The 27,692-nt window shown below is 48.5% G+C and overlaps 1 protein-coding gene across 1 annotated transcript in view; it reads left to right on the plus strand.

Moving 5' to 3' along the window:
- The window catches only part of Tead4 (TEA domain transcription factor 4), a 74,965-nt gene that overhangs the window by 22,206 nt on the left and 25,067 nt on the right, over positions 1-27,692 (plus strand). Inside the window, exon 3 of the mRNA XM_085839865.1 lies at positions 9,300-9,554. Within this exon, the coding sequence (XP_085695991.1) occupies positions 9,300-9,554 (255 nt within the window). The remainder of the gene's footprint in view (positions 1-9,299; positions 9,555-27,692) is intronic.

Here is a 27,692-nt window from a genome sequence, read left to right on the forward strand (position 1 = left end):
AAAAAAAAAAAAAAAAAAGAAAAGAAAAGAAAAAAAAAAAAGGGTTCTATTTATTAGCACAAGGTATTGGTTCAGTACAGAATGGGGTAAGGAATGGCTGTTCTAGAAAGTTAAAACTAGGCCAAAATAAGGGTATTAGTGTCTGAACCTACAAAATTCCGTTCTCCCCGCTAATACAGTTTCAATCGGTCCACGTCTCTGCAGACACAGGAACTCATTCCAGGAGTTTTCTGTTTCCAGACAGACACAGCTGCTTTTCAGGAATTTCATTCACAGTGAAAAAACTTAGGAAAGCTCATTGCACAGAGAGACCACCCAGCTCCTCAGCTGGTTACCCTCCTTACCTCTGATTTACATCCCTCCTGCTGTGGTCAGTCAGATCGTGTTCCCTTCTGGTGACTTGCTGTGAGGAAGAGCCTCTGAGCCTGCACTGGCTAGCTGTGGGGGCACTGCACCATGAGGTGTCTCAGTTTCTCCATCTGTGAAATGGGCTGGGCCTAACCAGCTCAGAGGGTTATCTAGAGTGAGGGAAGACATAGCCTAATGACTAGTCCAGAGCTTGACACTTAAGGTCATTTATTCTCAGGGTAGAAGGTGTTCCTCAGTGTGCAAGGCACCTTCTGCAGACATGTAGTTCTGTAGGCTTCTCGGCCATGTGTGTGTATGTATCAGGAACAGGATCATGGGAGGAGGCTGGGAAGGTGGTCACTCTAACCCAGCGCTGCGGTCCTCTCATCAGACTGCCTCCTCCCCCTCTACTCCTGGGTTGTTGCTGAGCATTGAAGACAAGGTGGTGGGCAGAGGCAGCATCTGCCAAAGCCAAGGGACACCATCCAGCTTTGTGTTAATGTGTGCTGCTGCAGGAGGCATGCAGAGCCTGTGTATCATCCTGTGACTCCTACCTACTTCCACCTTAGCATGACTTCGGGGCAGAATAGCTAAAAGGTGTGTTGCTTGAGAAGGGAAGTATCCTGAATGATTCATCTGGGATTCAGGAAGAGAGGGGAGGGGAGGGGAGGGGAGGGGGAGGAGATTGTCTCTCCCTTTTCCTCCTTTGTGAAAGTGGAGGATCAATCCTAGAGCCTTGTGCCTGCCTACAAGGTGCCAGACAGGCACACAACCAGCCTGGTGTTTCTCTCTCTCTCTCTCTTTTTTTCTTTCTAGATTGGGTAGCCTGCCCTTGAACCACCTACTTCAGCTTTCTTATTGTTGGGGTTACCAGCCTGCATCACTATGCTGGCTCATTTTTATGTTTTTGAGACAAGTCTCTCTATCTGTGGCTGGCTTGGAACTCACTATGTAGCCGCCCCAGGCTGCCTCTGAACTTGTGATCTTCCTGCTTCTGCCTGGTGAGTGCTGGAATTTCAGGTCATAATGCATTGCCTAACTTGTGTTTTCCTCTTCCCTTTCCTTCCTTCCTTCCTTCCTTCCTTCCTTCCTTCCTTCCTTCCTTCCTTCCTTCCTTCCTTCCTTCCTTCCTTCCTTCCTTCCTCCCTCCCTCCCTCCCTCCCTCCCTCCCTCCCTCCCTCCCTCTCTTTCTCTTTCTTTTTGTTGTTATTTGTTTTTAATACAGAGTTTCTCTGTGTAGCACTGGTTGTCCTAGAACTTGCACTATAGATCAGACTGGCTTTGAAGTCATAGAGATCAGTCTGCCTCTGCCTCCCAAGTGCTATTGAAGGCATGCACCACCTCTGTCTGGCCATTTTTAAAAAATATATGTTTTAAAATATATAGTTGTATTTTATGTTCATTGTTGTTTTTCCTGCATGTATGAAGGTGTCAGAAACCCTGAAACTGTAGTTATAGACAGGTGTGAGCTACCATGACCATGTGGTTGCTGGGAATTGAACCCAGGTCCTCTGGAAGAGCAGCCAGTGCTCTCAACCTCTGAGCTATCTCTCCAGCCCCTTCATTCTTTCTTTTTGGAGATAAGGTCAGAATAGTGAAGGCTCAAAGTCTCTTCCCTGCCTTCCTTGAATGTTTCCAGGACTATCTTCTACTCTTGCTTCAGTTATTGTATAACTCTAGATGAGTGGACTGTGGTATAGCGAGCGTCTAGTCTGGTAGGACTAGCCAGGGCTCTCTAGCAGTCAGGAGCCATTGTACTAGATGGGGCCAGGCCTCAGTAGTGTCTCTCTGACCAAAGCTAGACTAGATCAGGGCAGAGTATCTGGGTTTAGATTTGTTATTTCTCATCTCACTCAGCAAGCCATGCAGGGAACTCTGCCAGCCCAGAGGACGATTCCTGGGCTGGGATAGATTTTATCTCAAGCTGTCTCCATTGTGAACTGCTGCAACTGTTCTGTTGTGTCCTATGTCCTTAGGTTAGGGTGGTGTCAGAGTCCACAGGCAGTGAGGGTCGTGGTGAGGCTGGGCCTTTGTCCTACACCTCCAAATCTCTGAGAGTCAGTGGCTGGAGAGGAGGCCCACGGGAACCACTTCTTTCTTTGTGCGCCACTCTTTCCTCATTTCTGTGTAATCCAGGGATATCTTGTAAATATTCTGAGTTTCAATTTCCATCACATCCTGTTTGGATTGGAGTCTGTGGGGGTTGGTTATAGATCACATATTGACATCCCATGAGTTAATGAGCACAGACAGTCCCCCGGGTACAAAGGTCAACATGTGACGTTTCTGCTTTACAATGGTGTGGAAGTGATACACTTTCAGTAGAAATTGTTCTTTGAAACTTGAGTTTTGCTGTTTTCCTGGCTGGTAAGAAACAGAATGTTTCTGCCATGTGGGACAGCAGCTGTGAGCCATAGTGTCTAGCCAGCCACATAGCCATACTGTTGTCAGCATCCCTTAGATGTGGGTATGGAATATACTTCAGGAGATATACAAAACTGTAGTGTAAAAGTATGCAGGCAGGGTGTAGTATTGCATGCCTTTAATGCCCTCACTAGGGCATCAGAGGCAGGAAGAGCTCTATGAGGTTGAAGCCAGCCTGGTTTATATAGAGAGTTCTAGGCTAGTTAGCTGGTTCAGAGTTACATAGTGCAACCCTATCTCAAAAAAGAAAACGACAACAAAACAAAACCAGTTTTATATTACTGCTCTAACATAAACACAAAAAACAATGCCCACTGTGGAGCTGGGGAGCTGGCTCAGCAGTTAAGAGCACTGGCTACTCTTGCAAGAGGACCTGGGTTCGGTTCCCAGCACCCACATGGCAGGTAGCACATAGCCCTCTATTACTCTAGTTCTGGGGATTTAACACCCTCTTCTGACCTTCGCAGGCACGGAGCACACAGGGGCACATACATATATGCAGACCTAACACCCATACACATAAAATCTGAAACTGTGCAGAAATGGAAATCAGAAATGGAAACCCAATCAGAATGGGGTGACATGGACATAGCATCAAAAACTCAGATGACTCTAGATGACAGTCTCAAACTCACAATCCTCCTGCCTCAGCCGCCAGAATGCTGAGATACCAGCACACCATTCCCTTCTACATTAGGGTATTATTAACTGACTAGTAAGTTTACCAGAATGTATCCTATTGTGTGTGGGAGAACACACACAAAAATAACAGCGTTATTTTTCCTGGCCTAAAGAAAGGGAACCTTTGGCAGAGTCAGCTCATTAACAGTAATGCTGACTGCCTAAGTTCTGGCTACCGAGCCAGGAGCAGGGCAGACTCTGATGTCTGAGCGATAACCGTGTTCTCTGGTCAGGGGACAGGCAAGCACAGTGAAATCACAGCCCACAGCCTGTCACACCAGCACCTTATACTGACTGTGTGTTGTGTCTGGGGATGTGTACTGACTGTGTGCCGTGGCTGGGGAAGTAAGGTGGGGTTGAACAGTCCCTGTGGTCTTGTGAGAGATCGACCAGCATGGAGGGTCCAAGAGCTTGGCTGGCAAATACTCTACCACAGAGCTACAACAGTAGCAGTCTGGCCCCTAGCAGTCTGGCTTCCTTGCTGCCTTGCTGTCCCAATCAAACTGTCCTCCTCTGTACCACCACCATGCTGCTCTGGGGCGGTGCCTCTGTGTATGACCTCAGGGGCAGTGTCTCCGTGTATGACCCGAGATCCTCTTTCTTTTCTGTTCCTAGAAAACGATTCTTAAACAATCCCAATTCCTGATTCTTCTGAAATTCCTCCATAGCCTGCGCCTGTGGGCCTTGGGGTGGAGTGGCATGGTCTTTGGGCCTGGGACATCTGTTGGCTTTTGGGTGGGGCAGAGACAGAGCTGGAAGCCTCTGCCCAGAGCCCAAGAGCCATTTGGGGAATTATTTTTATTTCTTTGGCCGTAGCACATGGTCTGGGTGGTGCTGACATCTGTTTCCCACCCTACCTCTCTCCTGGCTGGCGGTCCCTGGAGGGTCACTTGAGGGAGGAGCAAGGGTAGAGAATGTCTCTGGGCTGGAGTTGACTTACCCCATTCTTCTGGCCACAGGGCAGGCTGTGTGGGCAGTTTGCCTAGGAAGAGTGGGAGCGGCCAGCCAGTCACTACCCGGGAGCAGGAGCACTACAGCCACACAGCCAGGGACAGCTCACTGCAGTAATAAATCCTATGTTCTAGGGCCTTGCGTGACCCGCTGCCCCACTTTCCCTGGGACAGACCCAACCTTGGGAACATGGAGTGCAGGTCCTCAGAAGACCTCTCCCGTGGGGCTGTCTGACACAACTGGTCTCTGGTTCTCTTAGGCCTCTTCTTCTGGGCTGTTTTGGGCCCAGCATTGGGGTGTAGGAGAGGGTAGTGTTGAGGAGGGGTAGGGCCCAGAAACTACCTCCTCTGGCAGGGTGGGGAGGGGCGGGGCCGGTGGGGTCACATAAGATAGTATGGGGCTCGCTGCCTCTTTGTCTTGCCCTCCATCCAGCTCAGAGTGTATGGCTGTGCTCTGTCAGGCCCCAGAAGAAAATGAAGCCTAACAGCTAAACCAATGCCTTATGCATTAGAAGGTTAATTAATTACTGTCAAGATATTAATCATCATTACCTATGTGTACCTGCCTGGCCTGTTTAAGGTTTCAGAACTTGTATGCCAGGCTTAGAGCTTAAGAACAAGGGTTATTAAATACCCTGTACATAGCACAGACTGGAGGCAAGCCCTGTAGTAGACTGCACACCAGGCCCCCCTCCCCCATGGGTGTGTGTTAGGGGAGCTCAAAGCCTAGGGCCTTGTGCTTCTAGTGTAAGAACTCTCACACTGAGTTAGCTCTGTAGTCCCGGTGTCTGCGCATTCACCGCTGTGGGAACACCCTCCTCCTCTGAGTATTTATAGGGTGCACTGGGAGGCCCATGGAGAAATATAGGGTTCAGGTGTAGAGTGTGCGCCACAGACATTGCCAGCGCAGAAAGAAAGAACTCAGGTCCCTGGATTTCATGGGCCAGAGCAATGATGTAACTTACAGGAGGTCACTGGTGGCTCTAGGGAAGGAGCCATTACTGGTCGGTCTCAGTTCTCACACAGAATGGTTCTTTCTTTCTTTCTTTCTTTCTTTCTTTCTTTCTTTCTTTCTTTCTTTCTTTCTTTCTTTCTTTCTTTCTTTCTTTCTTTCTTTCTTTCTTTCTTTCTTTCTTCTTCCTTCCTTCCTTCCTTCCTTCCTTCCTTCCTTCCTTCCTTTCTTTCTCTCCCTCTCCCTCTCCCTCTCCCTCTCCCTCTCCCTCTCCCTCTCCCTCTCCCTCTCCCTCTCCCTCTCCCTCTCCCTCTCCCTCTCCCTCTCCCTCTCCCTCTCCCTCTCCCTCTCCCTCTCCCTCTCCCTCTCCCTCTCCCTCTCTCTTTCTTTCTTTCTTTCTTTTTTTTTTTTTTTTAAATAACCTGAAGCCAGAAGGAAAACCAGAGCCAACCCCCATGGGAGAGCTTGAGAGTCACTTCAGCTGTGTGAGTGCAGAATCTGCTTGTTAGAGGTTTGAGAAACACCTTGTGGAAAATTTTAAAATCACAATCTCACTGCATTTGTGTTGTGTCGTTCCCCCCCCCCCCCCGACACACACAAATTAAACTTCTTTTGGTCTCACTGTGTAGAGTCAGCTGGACTGGAACACCCTTGTAGATCAGGCTGGTCCTTAACTGACAAAGCCGCCCACCTCTGCCTCCCCGGTGCCCCACCACTGCCCGACTTTGGGGAGTGTTTGAAGTGTTCAGAGCCAGCATCCTTGATCTTACCGGTAACTTAAAGGGATATCGTCTCCATTGTTCTAGCAGGTGTACACTTTGTGTACGCTCTCAAAAGATGTCCTTGCTCAGATTGGAGAAATCAGCTTTCTTCTCTATCACCTTTCATTGTTTATTTGATAACAGTCATTGTTGTGAAGAGGTCTTAGGTTTGATCAAGTGGATAACGGGGTGCTTTACCACTGAGCCACGGTTCTGCGTTAGCTTCTGTTCCTGCGTTAGCTCCCCGTCCTGCCAGAGCCTTTGCTCATTCTCTGTGGATTATCTTCTCACGCCAGTTTCCTGTTTGTATTTTTCACACACCTCCATTATTCCCATCTTACATTTCTACTGCTGGGTGGGATAAAGATCATGAACAAAGCAACTTGGAGAAGAAAGGGTTTGTTTCGGCTTACAGTTTTGATTTCCCCATTGAAGGAAGTCAGGGCAGGAACTCAAGGCAGGAGCTTGGATGCAGGAGCTGTCCCAGAGGCCACAAAGAGGGCTACTTATCAGATTGCTCCACATGGCTTGCTTAGCCGGCTTTCTTGTTATACACCCCAGGATCACCTGCCCAGGGAAGGCAACACCCACAGTGGGGTGGGTGGGTCTTCCCATGTCAATCATTATCAAGAAAATTGCCTAGAGACTTGCATGCACACCATTCTAATAGACTCTCTTTGAGTTGAGATCCTGTCTTCCCAGAGGACCCTAGTTTGTGTCAAGTTGGCAAAAAACTAAGCAGCACAATTCCCTGTTCTTTTCTCTCTCTCTTTTTAAAAAAACATTTATCTTATTAATTTTATCTTTATAATTATGTGTAGTTGTGTGTGTGTGTGTGTGTGTGTGTGTGTGTGTGTGTGTAGGTGAGTATAGGCATCCACATGGGTCAGAGGTATTGGATCTTCTGGAGCTGGGGTTACGGGTAATCGTGATCATCGGGTGTGGGGATGCTGGGAACTGAACTGGGGTCCTCTGAAAGAGCAGTATGCACTTTTATGTGTATGGGTGTTTTGTCTCTGTGTGTGTCTGTGCACCATCTGAGTTCCTAGTGCCTACAGAGGCCGAAAGAAGGCATCAGATCCCTTGAAACTGGATTTTACATTGTTGTGAGCTGCCATGTGGGTCTCTCTCTCTCTCTCTCTCTGTGTGTGTGTGTGTGCATGTGTGCACACACATGTGCAGGTAGACATGTGCCGTGGGACACGTGGAGATCAGAGAACAACTTTCGTCTGTCTCTGCCTCCTATCTCATTGTATGAGTGCTGGGAGCAGCACAGGTGTTTACCAAAGCGTCTAGCTTTTTAGAGGACCAAACTCAGGCCATCTGGCTCCCGCATTGCATGCTTTTACCCACGTAACCATCTTCCTGTGTTGAGTCACAGTCTCTTGATCCTGACTGTAGCAAATTGGCTCCTGAATCTCAGGGATTTTCCTGTGCCTTTCTCTCATCCACAGTGGAAGCGCTGACATTACAGACATGGGATATTTCGATCAACACATGTGTCTGGGGATCTAGACTCAGGTCTTCCCAGTTACAAAGCAAGTGCCTCACCCACAGACCATCTCCCAACTCTTTTGTTGGGGTTTGAGTTCTGGGTGAGAGCTATTTTCTCCAACAGTTTGGAAATATGTTATTTTGAGTCTTTTTGTATTACTGGTGAAATCCACTATTAATTTAATACTTATTTCTGGGCTTGGGGTTGGCTCATTGGTACAGCATCTTTTTGGCATACAAGAGGTCCTAGGTTCTATGCCCGTACAGCAGACTCTTGCTGTAGATAATCCGCCCTTTTTCTAATTTGCTCTTTTTCATCCCTGATGCTTTTACGGTCTGTTTTGGGCATTGTTTTATTTTATTCGAATTCATCCTGATTAAGATTTATTATGAGGGCTGGTGAGATGGCTCAGCAGATAAGAGCACCGACTGCTCTTCCAAAGGGCCTGAGTTCAAATCCCAGCAACCACATGGTGACTCACAACCACTTGTAATGAGATCTTATGCCATCTTCTGGTGTGTCTGAAGATAACTACAGTGTACTTATGTATAATAAATAAATCTTTAAAAAAAAAGATTCATTATGGTTCCATAATCGGAGGATTCTGATCTTTCATCAGCTGAGGAAGTTTCCTGGCCAATTGCTTCTTCAGCTGTTGGCTTTGCTTTGTTTGTCTATGTCATCCCTTTCTGGAATGATTTCTTGTGCCCATAGGGGTTGAACTGAAGGCTGTGTCCTTGCTAGGCAGGTTTCCTGTCAGTGAGCAACAGCAGCCTGCATGGCATCTTCATCTGTCAACAGTGTATAGGGCCCAGCCAGGACGTATGTCCACATTATTGCACATCAACCCGATACTCTGTATCCACTAGACAATTCCCCATTTCTCCCTCCCCAGCCTCCGGCAACATCTACTGTACCTTATTTCTAAGAATCTGCATTAGCTTCTATATGTACACCTATACATATGACTGGCTTCTTTCACCACAATATCATTGCCAATTACCCGTGTTATAACAAATGGCAGGGCAACTTCCTCCTTAGCGCTAATATTATACCCATGCCATATTCTGTATTGATGTAGGGATGAATGCAGGGTGGCCTCCAGTTTTTGGCTGTTGTGAATAGTGCTGCTTTGAACATTGGTATACATATGTTTCTTGGAGCTCTTTCTTTCAATTCTTTTGAATATATATATATATATATATATATATATATATATATATACACTGTTTCACCTCCCCCGTATTATTTAGGATCCTTTTTGCCTGATTAATGTCTGATTGAATCTGTCTCTTTGCCTTTGTTTTCTACTTCCTAGCCTTGTGTGTGTTCTTAGAGGTACAGTCAGGGAGTGTTTGCTTGTTTTCGAGACGGGGTTTCTCTGTGTAGCCCTGGCTGATCTGGAACTAGCTCTGTAGACCAGGCTGGCCTCAAACTCATGGAGATCCACCTGCCTCTGACTTCTGAGGGCTGGGATTAAAGGCTCAATCAGAGGGGTCTTTTATGCTCATTGGGCAGTTTAGAAGCTTGGTTTGCTGAGGGAAAACAACCTGTTCAAGCCTCCTTGACTTCTGACCCCCAATCCCACCCCCAGACCTTTTACTTTGTTTCCTGAGTAACTGGCCTGTACTACTTGGGCATCCTGCAGTGTGCACCATTCTTACTGTGCCTTGTTTTGGCTCTAACAGGTCCAACGGGCGCTCCTCCAAGCCGAGCCTTGGAGGGCAAGGCCGGCACCATTACCTCCAACGAGTGGAGCTCTCCCGACTCCCCCGAGGGGAGCAGCATCTCTGGGGGCAGCCAGGCACTGGACAAGCCCATCGACAATGATGCAGAGGGTGTATGGAGCCCCGAAATTGAGCGAAGCTTCCAGGAGGCCCTGGCCATCTACCCACCCTGCGGCCGCCGCAAAATCATCCTGACAGAGGAAGGCAAGATGTATGGTAAGGAGCCTGTCTGAGCTGGGCAGAAGCTGGCCTTGTAGTTGAGCAGGAGTGGACACAGTAACCTTGGGGTTCTCCCAAACGACCTCTTGTGGCTTCAACTGAGTGCACAGTGCTTTCTTCTGTCCTGAGTTCCGAGCATCTGAGAAACCAATGGGTGATGAGCATGGGATCTGGTGAGGAGACTGTGTACTAGTAGGAAAAAAATGTTTGTTTGTTCAGAGACAGGGTTTTTCTATGTACCCCTGGCTATCCTGGAACTCACTCTATAGACCAGACTGGCCTGGAGATCCACCTGCCTCGGTCTCCCAAATGCTGGGGTTAAACGTGTATGTCACCACTGCCTGGCAATAGAGAATTTTTATGAGGATTATCGGGGGTGTAATAAACTATCTCCCCAGAGCAGACTAAAAATTCTTACTCTGTCTCTGTCTGTCTGTCTGTCTATATCTCTCTCTCATGCTCTCGCACATGCATGCACGCACATGCACACACCATCATAAGCAAATGCTTGATCTTCATGCCACCAACCTTAGATACAAAGAGTAACAAAATTGGGGACTTTGCCTGGGTGTAGCTCAGTAGTAGAGCATACTTGCCTAGCATTAAGGAATGTCCCGAGTTTAATCCCCAGCAGCAAATAGAAGGGAGAAAAAGAGAAAGGAAAGGAAAAAAAATTGAAGGGATTCGTTTGAAGTAGGACTCCTCGTGCTCCCTTCTCCTCCTTCCCTGCTCCCTGCACCCTCCTCCCTGCTCCCTCCATGTATCCAGCACATGGCAAACAGCAGTTGGTGCAGCAGGTGTGGTTGGTGTCATGGAGTGGGGACATGGACACACAGCTGACAGTTCTCTCAGGCAGGCTGTGAGGGCTATGCCGTCCTTCAGGGAGGACCCCCATATCCTTCAGCTTCTTGAGTGACCAGGATGTGGGACACCACATTTAGCAGTCATATGGGAAGGACCAGCAGGTTATATGAGTGAGTCTATATGGCTTTGGAGGAGAGGATTCTGGGAAAGTTAAAACAGACCAAAACTGAACAGCTAGAGCAAGACCCAGGTCAGAGTTAGATCAGGCTTCTGCTCCCACCGGAAACATCCTCAGGGGTTAGTGCTTCAAACCGTATGTTGAGGTTTGAGAAGGCCTCTGCAACTGGTGACATTAGGACAGCAGAGGGTTCGAAGGCCAGCTGCCACTCTTGCTCCAATGGATTTCCACTCATGAGTGTCTCTCCCCACTCCCCACAGCACAGTGCTTTTTCAGCTGTTAGAGAGCCACTGTGTAAGAGAATTGAGTGTATTAGTGATTGTCACCATAGAGTAACAAGTTCCCACAAGCTGCTTCAAGGTTGAAAACAACAGCAACGAGCTGGGGTAGCTTGGAGGGAGAGCATGACCTCGGCATGCATGAATAGGCATGGAGGTGGCATGCAGATACAAGCAGGCAGAGCAAAAAGACGGAAAACCTGTTTATTTTTAAGTGTATGTGTGTGTGCCTGAGTATATATCTGCACTACATGCCTGGAAGGTCAGAAAGGACATCAGATCCTCTGGAACTGGCATTACCAAGGGTTGTGAGCTGCCACATAGATGCTGGAAACCAAATCCGGGTTCTCTGAAAAAAACAGTAAATGCTCTGAGCCATCTCTCCAGTCTGCCTCTTACCTTACAAAGACACTAGTCACTGGGTTTAGGCTATGTTTTAGTCCAGTATGATCTCAGCCTAAAACTAAAGCACCCACAAAGCCCCTGTTTCTAAACTGGGCCGTGGGTTGGGCTGTGGTACGGTTCAGTGGTGGAGTGTTGGCCCAGCATATATAAGTTCCCGATCACATCTCCGGCATTGCACATTACAGGGTGGCCCGATGCTGAAGTTACAGGTATAAGCTCTAGGGGCTTAGTCTTCAGCATCCCTCAGCTGATGAAACTGAAGTCCAGTCCCAGGGCTGGGGGCAATAGAGCTCTGCCAGCTCCTGGTTTTGTTGTTGTTGATGATGTTTTGTTTGCTTTCTTTCTCTTTTTTCCATTGTCTTCCCCACGAGACCAAAACAGCGCCTTTCTTTTCTTTGGTTCCTTGCTCCTTTCACCCTAGCTCTACTCCCTGACACCAGTTAAGACCTCCCCATCTCCCTCTGCACCCCTCAGTTCCCAGAGGCACCCCCTTACCATCCCCTGCTCTGATCACTTCTGGTTCTAACAGTTGTTCCTCCAGGGGAACTTTCTAGAGGAGAAAGCTGACCTGTGGAGCATGCAGGGGTAGCAGCTGGGGGCAGAGCTCTCCATGGGGCATCCTTCCATAGCTGCCCCAGATCCAAGGATCTTTGGTGGAGAGCAGGGTGGATGGCAATAATGAGATCAAGTGTGACGGTGGGAACCGGCAGGAGGTATATTGAGAAGCAGGGATTAACAGGAAGCCAGAGTGCGTGCACAGGATACTGAGAAGGAATTACTGTATATGGAAGCAGATGAAGTACAGGAATCACTCAGCAGAGGGTAGCGGCTGAGGGTACTACAGTGACTGAGAAAGGCCCTGAGGTGAAGCCAGACTGTCTTAAGAGTTTCTACTGCTGTTGTGAAACACCATGACCAAAAGCCAGTTGGGAAGGAAAAGGTTTAGTCCACATCACTCAAGCAAGGCAAGAACTTGGAGGCAGGAGCTGATGCAAAGGCTGTGGAGGACTGCTGCTTACTGCCTTGCTCCCCAGGGCTTGCTCAGCCTGCTTTCTTATAGAATCCAGCCCAGGGGTGGCCCCAGTGACAATGGGCTGGGTCTTCCCCTGTCAATCACTGATTAAGAAAATGGCTTAATCACTGATTAAAAAAATAGGCTTGCCTGCCTCCAGCTCTACCTGAAAGAGGTGTTTTCTCAATTGAGGTTCCTCCTCTCAGAGGACCCTAGCTTGTGCTAAGTTGGCATAAAACTAGCTGGCACAGGGACCCATGCCAGGAAAATTAGAAAGTTTGAGGCCAGCCTAGGCTATACAAGACACTGTCTGTAAACACAGGGTGGGGAAGATGCAGGGAGGATGGCTCAGTGTTAAGAGCGCTTGCTCTTTCAGCAGACCTGAGTTCAGTTCCCGGCATCCGCATTGAGCAATTCACAACTGCCTGTAAGTCTAGTCCCAGGGGATCTGAAGCCCTCTTCTGGCCTCCACCGGCACCATTATACACGGGACACACACTTACACTTAGTAATTGTCTTAGTCAGGGGTTCTATTCCTGCACAAACATCATGACCAAGAAGCAAGTTGGGGAGGAAAGGGTTTATTCGGCTTACACTTCCATACTGCTGTTCATCACCAAGGAAGTCAGGACTGGAACTCAAGCAGATCAGGAAGCAGGAGCTGATGCAGAGGCCATGGAGGGATGATGCTTCACCTGGCTTGCTCAGCCTGCTCTCTTATAGAACCAAGACTACCAGCCCAGAGATGGCACCAACCACAAGGGGCCTTTCCCCCTTGATCACTAATTGACAAAATGCCTTACAGCTGGATCTCTCTCTCTCTCTCTCTCCCTCCCTCCCTCTTTTCCTCCCCCCCATATACACACACACACACATCTTTTTTTTTCAAGGTAATTAAGCAAAAATGAATAAAAACACACTAAAGATTGGCTCTGTGGTCCAGGATCTTTGCTTTCCATTTAGTGACATTCTGTGACTCACACTCTCGTTCTAAGCATCGCGCCCTTCCCCTGCAGAAATGCTGTGGCCTCCAAGTAGAACTTTGTACCCCTTATTCCCTCCCTCCCTCTCTCTTCCTTTCTCTCTCTTTCTGACAGGATCTCGTATGTCATCCTGGTTGGCTTGGAAATCATTGTGTAGGTCGGGCTAGCCTAGAGCTCACAGGGATCTAAGAGCCTTTGCCCCCTGAGTGATGGGGTTAACGCGTATCACCATGCCCAGCTCCTCAGGCAGCTGATGCCTGTCTTTCTCAGTGGATCTAACCATTCCAGTCCCACAGTGGGATAACGTATTTGACTTAGCTCTCTTCCTCTTCCTCTTCTCTTCCTCCTTTTCCTCCTTCTTCCATTTCCTTCCTCTTCTTCTTCCTTCTTCCTTCTTCTCTCTCTTCCTACTCCTCTTCTTCTAACTCACTCAGTGTCATGTTCATGTTGTAGTGTGTGTCAGAATTTCCTTCCGTTATATTGGACATCCATCAGTGGATACTTGGGCTGCTGCTTAGATTTATTTAGTGGTTGTGGGTAGCTATTTCTTCCCCTACCTTACGTGTAAAGGAATGGACATTAGTCTCTCAGGTAGTAAGAAGAGCAGGGCTAGAAGCCTCCATCCCCACCTACTTTGAACTCCTTAACTGTCCTTCCTGGTCCTGCCTCCACCTGGCCTTGGGTCAGGTGGGTCAGTCCCGGGCAGGGGGACAAGAGCATCCTGCTCTATCTGATGACTCACCTGGCCTTGGTGAAGGGAGGTCCTGCAGTGAGCCAGACACTGGCTTATACTGGTCTCTTGACCAGCTTGGGGGTGGCCAGCACAGCTGGGAGCTATAGATAGCTCTGAGCTCACAGCAGTGTGTGTGGGGCAGGTCCCCAGGGAGACAGACTCAGACCTTCTCTCGCCCTGGCTGTGCCCCTCTGGGCCTCTCATCTTCCCCGAGGAACCTGTTGTACCTCACCTCTAGTCAGCGTCAGCTGCCTGCACCCCAGAGCCCTGTCTTTACACTTCCTGCATGCAGAGATCATTTCCCAAGCGGACCAGTCAGTGGGGCCCACAGTCAGCTGACAGCAGATCCTAGAGTTGGGGCCATGGCCTTAGTGTTTTGACTACAGGGATTAGGCCTGTTACCAGCTCAGGCCACCGTACACCAGAGCCAGGCAGCCATGCGGGTGACATGCAGAGCCGCAGCACAGCTTAACACCTGTTATTTCTGAGCCGAGGCACCCATGCTTGTTGGCTTTGGTCTCCAAACTGAACACCTCTCGTCTCTCCAGTACAAGCTCTCATGCCTGGGGTGCCAACCTCCTGCTCATGGCTCCGTTCACTTTTGCCTTTTCACTGTGTGACTCTCAGTCTGTAATTGAGCAGTCTATTCTCACATCCTATTCTGACATCCTATTCTGATTTCCTTTGGCTAGCCTGGCCACAGGTCCCTGGGGATGGAGGTAGGGAGGAAAGAGGTACTTCTTCACTCTTGCCTGCATCTGTCCTTTCCCCTCTTCCTCCCCTTAGCAGCTGCATTGAGGGATGCCTTCCTCCTCCTCTTCCTCCTCCTCCTTTTCCTCCCTGAGGCTGGCTCCTTAATCTTTTGCATCTGTTCTTCCTGGTCCCAGCCTTCACCTACCATACCTGGAGGCAGCTCTTGTATGGCTGAATCTTTCTGCCCCTGGTTTCATTCCCCGTGTCTTTGATTCCTCTGCTATGCCCCTGGCTCACCATTAGGCTAGTCTTATGAAGCATCATCTCTCCTTGAATCTAGCTGGAGTAGGGGTTGGGGAATTTCTGTTCTTCGTGACTCCATGGCTAATGAGAGAGGCAGGAGAAATACCTTTTGTAAGGGAACCACCCAGAGAGGCATGTAGTAGGGTGGAGCCAGGAAACCAGAGGGCTGGGTTGTCTTGGACCTTTCTGGAAGGAAGAGGGTCCTCATCTGGTGGGGGTGGGGGGTGACAAATGTGCTCTAGGCAAAGGAGCTAGAGTCTGGCACTAGCTCATAGGTAGGACTCGACAGCGCAGCTTTGAGAGAGCCCAGTAAAGCATCCAGACAAAGCATTGCCAGGAAAGGGTTAGAAATGAGCAACACACTATTGAAAGCTCCCTTTTCAGGCTAGACTTGGGCAGCCTAAGCTGGAGTCTTGTTGAATTTTTTTTTTTTTTCTTTTACTGTGGGGATGGAGTAAAAAGTGGGAGACTGGCCTGAGTTTCCTCCTCTGTCTGCCTTGCCTCCCCCATATTAATTGTTCCTTACTGGTTCTGACTTCCTTTGGCTAGCCTGGCCTTGGCATTGCTCCTAGGTGTCCTAGAGTGCTTTCCGTTGCTGAGGTAAAACAACTTAGGAAAAAGTTTATTTGACTTCCAGGTCACAGTCCACTCTCAAGGGAAGCCACACCAAGGCAGAAGGAACCTGAAGGCAGGAACTGAAGCAGACATCGTGAAAAAAGGCTGCTTACTGCCTTGTTCCTCATGGTTTTCTCAGCCTGCTTCTTTTTCTTCTTTTTCTTTTTTGGTTTGGTTTGGTTCTGTCTGTTTATTTTGGGGGGAGTGGGGTGGAAGAGACAGGTCTTACTTTTTGACACCGACTGTCCTAGAACTTACTATGTAGACCAGACTGGCCTCGAACTCTCAGAGAGAGATCCACCTGCCTCTGCAGCAGGCTCATACTGCTTTTTTATATACCATGAGTGATGGTGTTACCCCCAGCACAGGCCAGTATGATGAAGTATTTCTTTTTCAGTTGTGGCTCCATTTTCCCAGGTGACCCTTGTTGTGTCAGGCTGACAGGTGCTTGGGTCTTTGCTCATTGCTTCTTTGTGCTTTGTGTTTCCAGCTCTTACACTGTTCCCGTAGGCTGTCACCTCTCTCCTGCTTCTAAAGGCCTGTGGAAGCCTACATCTCTTCTACTCACACTGCCTTGATGGCAGGTGAGATCTAGAGCAAGACTTAACCTTGCTGAACATTGCTTTTCTTCTCTGTAGGATATGCATGACTACCTCTGAGGAAGGTGTTTTGACTTCTTTTATTTCATGGTAGGATACGGATGCTAAGCTGTTTGTATGAACAGTGTTCAGTGGCGTTAAATATATTCAGTTTTCCCTTTAAATTTTATAATCTTTAAGAAGAATCATTATTTTGGAGCCGGGTTTGGTGGCACATGCCTTTAATCCCAGCACTCCGGAGGCAGAGGCAGGCGGATTTCAGTTCGAGGCCAGCCTGGTCTACAAAGTGAGTTCCAAGACAGCCAGGGCTATAGAGAGAAATCCTGTCTCGAAAAACAAAAACAAAACAACAAAACAACAAAAAAAGCATCATGATTTTGGGGCTCAGTGGGTAAGAGTGCTTTCTATACACGCACAAGGACCTGAGTTCAAATTCTAAGCATCTATGTAAAAACCCAGAACAGCCTGGTGGGCAGAGACAGGAGGATTATTGGAGCTTGCTGCCAGCCTATCTCGGTGTTCATTGAGAGACCCCATCTCCAGGGAGTAAGGTAGAGAGAGGGTGACAGAGCAGGACATCTGATATTCTTGTCTTGGCTCTGTGTGTGGATGTTCATACCACATGTACACACACATTATTATTTTAAATTTACTCCATTGATTTGCTTTGTGTATGTGTGTGGGTGCTCATTTGCTGAGGTATGGTATATGAAGTTCAAAGGATAGCTTCTGGGAGTGGGTTCTCTCTTTCTACCACGTGGGTCCCGGGGATCAGACTCGGTTCATCAGGCTGGAGGCAGGCATCTGTCTCACCAGCCCCCACGTTATTAGTATTTTAATGGTGCTGAGGATGGAACGCAGAGTCTTGTGTATGCTTGGCAAACCCTCTAGACAAGCCCCAACCCCAGCCTGATACATTCACATCGTCGTGCAGCCGCCGTTACCACCCCTTTCTAGAACTTTCCATCACCCTCAAATAGAAATTGTCCCCACCAATCAATAACTTCTCATTCTTTTGGGCTCCCATCCATGAGAACAGCATCTCTCTCACGTTCTGTCTCTGTGGCTTGGCCTGTTCTAGGTGCCTCAGAAAAGTAAAATTGTGCAAAGGTTCCTTCAGTGTTTGAGAGGGTTTTGTTTTTATATGGAGGGTGGAAGCCAGGGCTTTGTCCATGGGAAACACAGGACCTACCAGGGAACTACAGCGCAGGCCCAGACATCTGGCTTGCTAGCCCATCCATCATCAGCAAATGGACTTTTGTGTTGTCCATGTCCTTGCAGTTTTGACACTGCTGGTGAGCATTAGTGTGTCAGGGTCTGAGCCCTGCTTTGTAATTCTTATGGGAATCCCGGAGAGGAAGGAACTGTTGACTCCGATGGTGACTTTATATTTAACATCAAAAACAGTGTTTAGCTGAGCTCGGTGGTGCAGCCTTTAGTCCCTGCACTCAGACAGAGGCAGGTGGATCCCTACCTTTGAGGATGGAGACCAGCCTAATCTACATATGGATTTCTAGGATAGCTTAAGCCTACATAATAAGAACTTTTTATCAAAACAACCAACCAAACAAACAAACAACAATGTTTGCTGTTACTCTCCTTCTTTTCCTGTTGCTGTGATAAAAGACTCTGTCAGAAGCACATTAGCAAGAGAGAGTTTACTTGGCTGAAAGTTCAGAGTTACAGTCCACTGTGCTGGGTTGTGACTGCAGGAACTTGAGGGAGCTGGTGACATCATTGATGTTCACTACTAGTAGGTAGACAATGGTGAATTTTTAAATAATAGAAAAATTAATTTATTTATTCTATTTATATGTGTGTGTATTTTTATTTTTAATTTTTATTTATTTATTTTTTCTGTACTATGAGCATGCTTCGTGCCTCGGAGGCCCGAAGAGGGTATTGGGACTCCTGGGACTCCAGTTCTAGGTGGTCCTGAGCCAGCATGTAGATGCTGGTGATTGCATCTTCATTATCTGGAAGAGCAAGTCATCTCTGGGCCAGAGAATGATGTTTGTTGAGTTTTATCCCCCCCCCCCGGCACCCCCATTCTTTTGTATTTTCCAGACAGGTTTTTTGGTTTTTGTTTTGTTTTTGTTTTTGTTTTTGTTTTTTGGTATGTGTGTATTCTTGTCTGTCCTAGACCTCACTCTGTAGATGAGGTTGGTCTCTAATTCAGAGATCTGCCTGCCTCTCTGCCTCAGGAATGCTAGGATTAAAGGGGTTGGAGGTGGGGTGGGAGTGTGTGTGTGTGGCTGGGGCTTGGGGGTGGGGGCTCATGTGTGTGTGTGTGTGTGTAAGTGTGTGTGCGCGCGCGCATATGTGTTTATGTGACTGGGGTTTGAGGGTGAGGGGTCGTACATGTGTATGGGGAGGTGCTCATGTCATGGCACTAACATGGAGGTCAGAGGACAGCCTGCAGCTCCAGCAGGTTGCTGGTTCTCCTTCTCTACTGTGTAAGTCCCAAGAATGGAGCCTAGGGTATCAGTGTAGGCAGCTACCCTTACCCACTATCTCAGATGCTCCAAGATAGATGAATTCTGTGCCCAGCTCTCCTCCTCTCCTCATCCAGCTCCATTAATGGAGCTGCTTCCTTTTTGAGCCTAACCTAAGTAATCGCTCTCAGGTGTGCTTGGTGCCACTTCTCCTAGTGATTCTAGATCAAGCTGACAGTCCATCGCAGTGCCTTCTCCATCCCTGTTCCAATGAAGCAGAAGGTTGCAGTTCTTCCACATGCTTGTGAGCCTTGCTATTTCCCCTTTTCTATTTGTAGCCATCCGAGTAGGTGTGAGGTAGTGTCCTGTGACAGTGATGCTCAGTGATGCTGAGGTGCCCGGGGTGATGGACACCCCCGACCCCTCACAGTTATGAGAGGTCCAGTGCAGGGAAGACATAGACCTGAAAGCACAAGTCTCCTCTCAAGGAGACTCCATGTTTAGTGGGGACTGTGACACAGAGCTCAACCAAGGAACTTGAAGGCCCAAGCCATCACCTGGGAGTGGAGGTGGGAACAGGCCACACCCACACAGTCAGGGAGAGCTCTTGGGAATGCCAGTCAACAGAAATTTCACCAGAAGTCTTGGAGCCTGTTCAGGGATGATGGTGGTGACAGCTCAATTAAGTCCCATTGCTCTGGTCACTTCTCCACAAACAAGCTCCTCCCCATAGCCCACAGCATCGGTGGATCTTGGACAGAGAGGCGCTCCTGCTATCCAGGTTAGAGAGCATAGCTTCTCCTTCCTGGACCGCGGGTCATAAGAGGGATGGATAACAGAGTGTAGAGAAGGGGACACCTCTCTGGAGAGAGGTTCTTAGACCATTTCAGTTTTTAAAGCCCATTGCATTTATTAACAAGGCCTTGTAAATAGCAGAGCCTGGCAGTCTGAGGAAGATGACTGTCCTAGCCTTGGGCTAAACAGCCTGTCTTTTACTTCCTCAACGCTGTTTTTATGGCATAGAGGGAAGGCTGATGTGACATGGACACTGCTCTGCCTGTTAGCTGGTGGCTTTGTGGGAAGCAAAGAGGTCATGAGATGACCAAGCTGATTTCTCATCAGAGATCCCCACCCTCAGTCGGTGGCCAGGCCGAGGCACTCCCTTCTCCTTGGGCAGTCCTTCCCATGGTGGGCCATGTATTTGAGCTATGTGTGTTAGCTGTTGGACACTTGTTCTCTGACAGATGGGTCTACCATCTGTCTGGTGGGGATGTCCTTCCCAGCCCCTCCCAGGTCCTCTCTAGGGTGGGCCAAGACCACCTGCCACATTGCAATCTCCAGCTGCTCAGGATCCCCCAAAGGCCAGGGTGGCTTCCTGCTTCCTTGGCTTCTGAGCTCAATTGCTGAGGGTGAGGCCTGCCGTTATACAGCCGGTGGCAGGGTTGGGATGGCAACACGTGTCTTCTTCCTTCTCTCTGAGTTTTCTGGGCTTTCTATCCTGTCCCTCCTCCTTCCCACCTCTTCCTCCTTTTTTTTCTCTCTTTTGGTGGAAGGTATTTTTGAGACATACCACTATATAGCTCAGGCTAGCCTTGAACTCACTCTGTAGTTCAGGCAGGCTCCCAACTAAAAATCCCTCTGCCTCAGTGCTCAGGTGGTGGGTGTGCCCCACCACTCCTGGGGGTCCCGCAGGTTTCTTCTTGCCAAGGCTCCTTGACAGGCTTTGGCAGCTCTCTCTTCAGGACCACATTCCTGTCTGCCCCTTACTCTTCCTCATCCATCAAATGTTTTCCTGAGCTCAAGATGCCACTGTCTACAAGGGTTGAGACTATGGCGCATCCTTGGGTGGTCTTGGGGGATGGAGGTCTTATCTGTGCTGACACTCAGGAGATCTCGATGATCCACCAAAAGTTGGGGAACAGAATGGATCCTTGTGAAGGAAATCTACTGCCCGTGGGGAGAAGGCTTCCACAAGAAAGACCAGCCTTTGTGTCACCATGGTGATGAATAGTCACCATCCTAGAAACCAATCTTCATAGTGCCTGGGCCACTAACAAGCCATGTGGCCATGACTGAAGCGTTTCTCCATCCTGGGCTTCATTTCCTTCTTTGGCTTAGTCTGTGGGAGCACCTGCTTCTAGGAGACATGACCAGGTTCAGTCACAGTTACACCATGTGTTTGTTAAATGGCCTCCTTGTGGGCATGGTGGTACAGATCTTTAGTCCTTCCACTCAGAAGGCAGAGGTGGGTGGATCTCTGTGAGTTCGAGACTAACCTGTTTATGTAGACTATGTACATTGTATTGTGAATTCCAGGCCTGCCACATTATATAGCAAAATCCTGTCTCAAAATAAACAAAACACACATCAACAAACAAAACAAACAACCCAAGACAAAGGCCGCAGAGGGATCAGGAGTTAAGAGCATTTGTTCCACAATTGTGAAGCACAGAGTTTGTATCCCAACATTTCTTTAACATGCCAGGTTCTATGTATGCCTGGCTCTGAGGGCATGGACAGAGACAGAAGGCTCTTTTGGACTCCCTGGCTTCCAGCATAGAAAACAGCAAGAAAACAGGAGCCCTGGGGTCAGGGAGAGACTCTGCCTCAAAACAACAGGCAGAGAGAGACAGGAGGACACCAGACACCCTCTTTTGGCCTCTGCATGCATTCTGCATACTTGAAACACACACAAACATCATCTCAAGCATGTATGATTTGTGTGCATGTGTGCATACATGTGCTGTAGTATAGGAGTGGAAGCTAGAGAGCAGCTTTCAAGAATCAATTCTCTCCTACTGTGTGGGTCCTGAGGCTTGAACTCTGGTTGTCAGCTTGGTGGCAAGTGCCTTCACCTGCCTGGCCATCTCTCTACCCCTAAATAAATCTATAAATAAATAACTCTTTAAATGGAAGGAAGGAAGGAAGGAAGGAAGGAAGGAGGAGAGGAGAGAGAGAGAGAGAGAGAGAGAGAGAGAGAGAGAGAGAGAGAGAGAGTCAGTCTGAGGCTAGATTGCATAAAGCTGACCCTCAGCCACTTGTGGGGCTATGATCTTGACTAACTTACTAAACCTCCTCATCGGTGGCATGGAGGTGATAGCACCTGCTGCACAGAGCTGTGTGCGGACCTACAGCTGTGTGCAAGTACAGCTGTGACTTCCACATCTGTATGTGTGTAAACACTTACACTCATATGGCAGCATCAGTGACTGCTGAGAGCACTGCCGGAGTCTAAGGAAAGAAATACCTAAAGCTTCCCCTGTGCATACTGGTTTGAACTGGATAACACACTGTGGGCAGTGTGTGGCTGCTGTGACCTTTCCCATGCAACAGGAAGGAAACTGTATGTTCCTCTTGGCTCCAAACACCCTCAGAAACTCTACTTCCAAACGTGGACATGCACTTCTGCCAGCATCTCCTGTGGCAGGAGGGTGGATGGAGTGGTAGCCGGGGGTGAGCAACTGGGAGACGGGAGAATGCAAAGGCATAGACAACACACTGAGCCAAAAGAGCAAACAGAGAACACTGGACACTGTGAGCAACCCTTAGCTGTGGAATTTAAAATGGCAGCTCACAGGAGAGAAGGGAGAATTTGGCCAGCCAGGAAATGTGAAGATGGTGGCCTGAGGTTTAAAGGTGCCATTGGGTAGGAGGGACCATTCCAGACCATTTCATAGCAAGATGTGCACCTCAAAATTGCTGAGGGTTTGTTTTTTGTTTTTGTTTGTTTGTTTTTTAGATTTTTGAATTACTGTCTTGTTTGCTTGTTTGTTTTTCTTCTTTTCTTTCCTCCTCTTCCTCCTCCTCCCCTTTTTTTTCAAGACAAGCTCTGTAGACCAGGGCAACCTTGAACTCACAGCGATCTGCTTACCTCTGACTCCCAAGTGCTGGGATTAAAGGGTACACCACCATTGCCCAGTTAGGGTCTTGTTTTATAGCCCTGACTGGCCTGGAAATTTATTATGTAGTTTAGTCTGGTCTTTAAACTCAAAGTGATCCTCCCATCTCTCTCTTGAGTGACATAATTACACACCTGGTAGCATTTAAAAAAAAAAAAGAAAAAAAAAAAAAAACCTTGGGTGGCAACATATTTGTCATGCCAGCACTTGGGAGGCTGAGGCAGCGAAGGCAGCAGTGGCTTTTTGTACTGAGTGCTCCTCAGGCTTGGGGAAGGGTGTCTGACAGCTTGTATTGTGGCCTATCCTGTAAGAGGCATTGCTGAGCATCCTCACTGGGTCTGGCTCAGTGCCGCAAGCAAGTGACCTGGGCAGTCATCTCCTAGATCTGTTGATGGATGTTTTGAGTGAGAGTTTTTCCAGCTTGTTTTGATATGTAACAAATAGGTAGAGTGACGTGACTGTTGTTAGGAGAGATGGGCTTACTCTTGAGTTTACGAGCTGACACTACAGGATTCCCTGTTTGCAGGCGTACCTACCACACCCCTGAACTTAAGTCCTTATAGTTCAGGCTGGCCTGGCTGTGTACCTGAAGGTGACTTTTCAAAGGAAGTTTGAACTTTAATTTTAAAAGAGATTTAATTAATTAATTAATTAAAATATTTTATTTGCATTGGTGTTCTGCCTCCATGTATGTCTGTGTAAAGGTGTCAGATCCCCTGGAACTGAAATTACAGGTGGCTATGTGGGTACTGGGATTTGAACTCTGTCTCTTTATTAAGCAGTTAGTGCTCTTAACCACGGAACCATGTCTCCAGCCCCTAATTTATTTATTTATTTTTTAAAGTACATTTATTCATTTGTGTGGATATTTGTGGATGGGTGTGAGCATGCCACCATGTGCATACTGAGGTCAGAGGACAACCCCCTCCCACCATGTGGGTCCTGGGAATCGAACTCAGGTCTTCAGTTTTTATAGCTAGAACCTTTATCTGCTAAGCCATTCTTGTTTACTCTATTGATTGGCTGGTTGGTTGGTAGGCAGGTTGATGTATGAGTATATGCTATGTTTGATTGGTTGATGTGTGTGTACATGCTATAACATGTATGTGGAAATCAGAGGACAAGGACAGAGTTGGTTTTCTCCTTCCACCTTTATAAGGGTTCCAATGATCACACTCTGGTTGTGAGGCTGTGGGGCAAACACTTTACCTGCTCAGCCACCTGGAGATCCTGGTAACCTTGAATTTCTGATTGATCCTATGGCCTCCACCTCCAAAGTGTTACAACTATAGGCATGTACCTGGGTTATGCAGTGCTGAGGCTCGGGGCTGAACTCTGGGATTCCTGTACGATTGTCAACTACTTTACTCCCTAACCCTCCAGGGAGGTTTCTGGGTATCTGATATAGACCAATAATAAACACCCCATTCTCAGGGTGCACTTCTGGGGGGAGGGGCAGTGCTCAGAGTATCAGGAGATTACGTGGTGCTCGGAGCACACTGAGGGTGACAGTGAGTGAGGCTGAGGTGTGCTGGTGGGGATGGAGATCCTCGCCCTCGGTTCACCCACCTTCAGGGAATATGTCACAAGACCATGGCAGCCATCTCCACCCAGGCCACAAGGCCATTCCAGACACTGCCAGGAACATGAAGGTGAGGTTCCCTGCAAGCACAAATCCTATTGGGCAAGAGGACCCAGAACATTCCAGGAAGCAGCTCAGAGTGGCAGGTAGATGACCTTCAGGGAGGTGGCTGAGCTGGATATGAGGGTGGACAAACCCTTTGGGTGCTTCACTGGAAGGACTTGAACGAACGTTTCGTGTGTGTGTGTGTGTGTGTGTGTGTGTGTGTGTGTGTGTTTCAGGTTCCTTGTGTATACTAGGTAGGAGCTCTATTGCTGTGCCCAGCACTCTGTACCCTTCCCCCACACCCTCTTGTATTGCTTAAGCTGAGGACCAGCCCCTGGCAGAAACAATCCTCTTGCCTCCCAAGTAGCTGAAACTCTGCTACCACATCTGGCAGGCCTTGGACTCTTCATCTGAGGCAGATGGGAAGCCAGGGCAGCACCTTTTGGATTTTAGTAGAGATGCCAGCTGCTGGGCTGAGAATAGTCTGAAGCAGGAAGCCAGGTGGAGCGATTAATAACCCAGGCCAGTATCGGTCTGTGAGAGGTCTCCATGCTAATATAGTATCTCGATGGGCCCGCCTTGGGTGCGATATTGTTGGTCTGCATTTCTGCCTTGCCACTGGGATGCCGCTGGCATGTCACTCAGGGAAGGTGAAACACAGGGGCAACAGGCTGCATGTGTGCCTTGCTGCTGGGAACTGGAGCACTGTGGAAATGTTGCTCAAGGAAGAAGAACACAGTCTAGGATAGGGGGTCCCAGCCTGTGTTTCTCCGAGTGAGAAACAGCAGGAACTGGGACAGATGTTGTGGTTCTCAGTCTCCTGTGTACCCACACACTGCCAGCAACTTTGAGGAGTTGAGAATGGTTGTCCTCGCAGGCCCACGCTGAGCCCTTGACATGATGTAGGTGGAATCTGGCTTAGTTCTGAGTACCAAATGTAGGGAGGGGCTGGATGCCCAGGAAGGGAAGCTCATTGGCTAAACACACTGCTGGTCTCTTAGCAGAGTGTCTTGGTTACATGTTTCAGGACGGGTAGTCTGAGGTAGTCCTCCGGCTGGGAGCTGATTCTAACACCTACCATTCTCAATAATGAGATTTACCTGGGTTTTCGAAACTGCTTTGACCTGCCAGCTTTTCTGTTTGGTGACATGGTTGGTTCCACTTGCCCCACAGGCCAGAGCATGGTAGCTTGGACCACAGAACTGAGGTGGGGAGAAGGGGTCTAATTTGGGGAATTTTTTTTTTTTTTTAGGTTTTTTTTTTTTTTTTTTTTTCGAGACAGGGTTTCTCTGTATAGCCCTGGCTGTCCTGGCACTCACTTTGTAGACCAGGCTGGCCTCGAACTCAGAAATCCGCCTGCCTCTGCCTCCCGAGTGCTGGGATTAAAGGCGTGCGCCACCACGCCCGGCCATAATTTGGGGAATATTTTGAAAGCAGAATGGTGAACAGACTCAGTCATTCATTCCTTCACCCGTGCGTTGATTCCTTTCATCTGGTTCCAAACACTGGAGATATTAACTTGTTTTGAAACATGGTCTCATTATGTAGCCCAGGCTGGCCTGTAATTTCTGACACTCCTGCTGTCCGTTTCCCAAGTACTGGGTCACAGGCATGGACCCCGACTGCTAGCTTTGGAGGTACAGACTGGAGTAAGAACAGACTGAATCGTGTGCTGTGCATTCTTTTCCTCTGGGACACTAAGAACCTAAACAGATGCAGATAACTGATAAGCTGCCAAGGCTAGAGCCAGAGGAGCAGCCCAAGAACATTGCCCAGACATCCCTAAGGTTGCAGCATCCCCTGCTGGGTTGGCTAGTTTTATGTTAATGTGTCACAATCTAGTCAGCAGTGAGGAGGGAGCCCCCCCTTGAGAAAGTGTCTTGCTAAGATGGACTGTAGGCAAGCCTGGAGGGCATTTTCTTAGTGATTGTTGTGAGGCCCAGCCTGTTGTAGGTGAGGCCACCCCTAGGCTGGTCCCAGGTTCTATAAGAAAGCAAGCTAAGCAAGCCATGGGAGCAGTCTACTAAGCAGCATCCCTCCAGGTTCCTGCTCTGCTTAACTTCCTGTCCTGACTTCCTTTTATGATGAACTGTGATGTGGAAGTGTAAGCCAAATAAGTCTTTTCCTCCCCACATTGCTTTGACCATGGTGTTTCATCATGGCAATAGCTACCCTGACTAAGCCTCCTGCCTTCCCTTTCCATCCAGCTGTCCCGCCACCAACACTCAGACTCGCCATCGTGTCTCCAGCCTTGGATTGGCCTGTGGTTCTCAGAAACCTCTTCTCTGTCATTCCTAACCTATTCCTGGCCTTTGTCTCTGAATTCTGATAGATTCTTTAAGCTAAGAGTGTATTCTCCTTCCCAAGAGACTGACTGAGCGGCAGGCTTCTCATCCTGTCTTTAAAATAAAAAAATAAATAGAAGGACTGGGTTTACCCTCTAGCCCAGGCTGGACTCAAACTAGAAGCAGTTTTCCCTGCTTGGACTCCTAAGTGCCTCCATAATAGATAAGGACTGCCATGCTTGGCCAGAGTTCTCACAGAGCCAGTGTTAAGCCGGGCAGTGGTGGCGCATGCCTTTAATCCTGGCACTTGGGAGGCAGAGGCAGGTGGATTTTTCTGGGTTTGAGGCCAGCCTGGTCTAATCTACAAAGTGAGTTCCAGGACAGCCAGGGCTACACAGAGAAACCTTGTCTCAACAACAACAACAACAAAAAGCAAGCTTAACATCCTAAGTGAGTAAAAATGTGTGCAATCAAATATAGAAGAAAGACTTTAGAAGAACTAGATTGAGCTAGATTAGAAGGCAGAGATCCGCTTCCACCAGCTGGCTGTGCTCCCAAAGCTCCTTTGTAGAACTGGAAGTTCAAGCCCAGCTCTCTAAACCCTAATGTTGTGGTCGCCTTCCCATTACCAACTGCTGAAGGCTCAGGCTTTGTAGCTGCAGCACAGTCACCTTTAGTTAGACACGGAGTAGAACTGCTGGACATTCATTGCACTGCCAGCAGCACCTATGGACTATGTCTCCCTCCAAAGCTTTGGAGGAGACATCTTTCAGGACTCATATTTTTAGGTGCAGACTGTCTCACACAGTGCCTGAGGAGCCCGGTTCCTCCTTTTGCCTTCCTCCCTCAGACACAGACAGGCCAGCGCTCTCAAGGCCAGCACATCTTTCTGGCAGTTGAAGGCTCTTAATTTGGACTTGGCTGTGGGGAAAGGTCAGCTTGGGGGCCAGCCTGGCTCTAGCCAAGCTCTCTAGTTACAGCCCAGGGCTCGCCTCACCTGCCCCTGTAATAGCAGCTTCCTCACATGGCCACTCCAGCCTCAGCTGACAGGGCAGGCCTCTGCTATGCCCCCTGGCCTACAAGTCAAGCACAGAGGTGATAGCTTCCCCTACCTCAGCCTTCCCTCTCCCTCATCTGGTGTTTACACAGAGGTTGACATCCCACTGAGGCCCACCTGCTTCCCAAACCTAAACTCACCCCGCCCCCCCCCCCATTCTCAAACATATCTGCTCCATGCGGATATGTGTCCCCCTAACCTAGATACTGACTTCTGTTTATTGGACAGA

This window comes from Mus caroli, unplaced genomic scaffold (genome assembly GCF_978045245.1).
Source record: "Mus caroli unplaced genomic scaffold, Mus_caroli_1 scaffold_7, whole genome shotgun sequence".
In the NCBI taxonomy this organism is placed as follows: domain Eukaryota; kingdom Metazoa; phylum Chordata; class Mammalia; order Rodentia; family Muridae; genus Mus; species Mus caroli.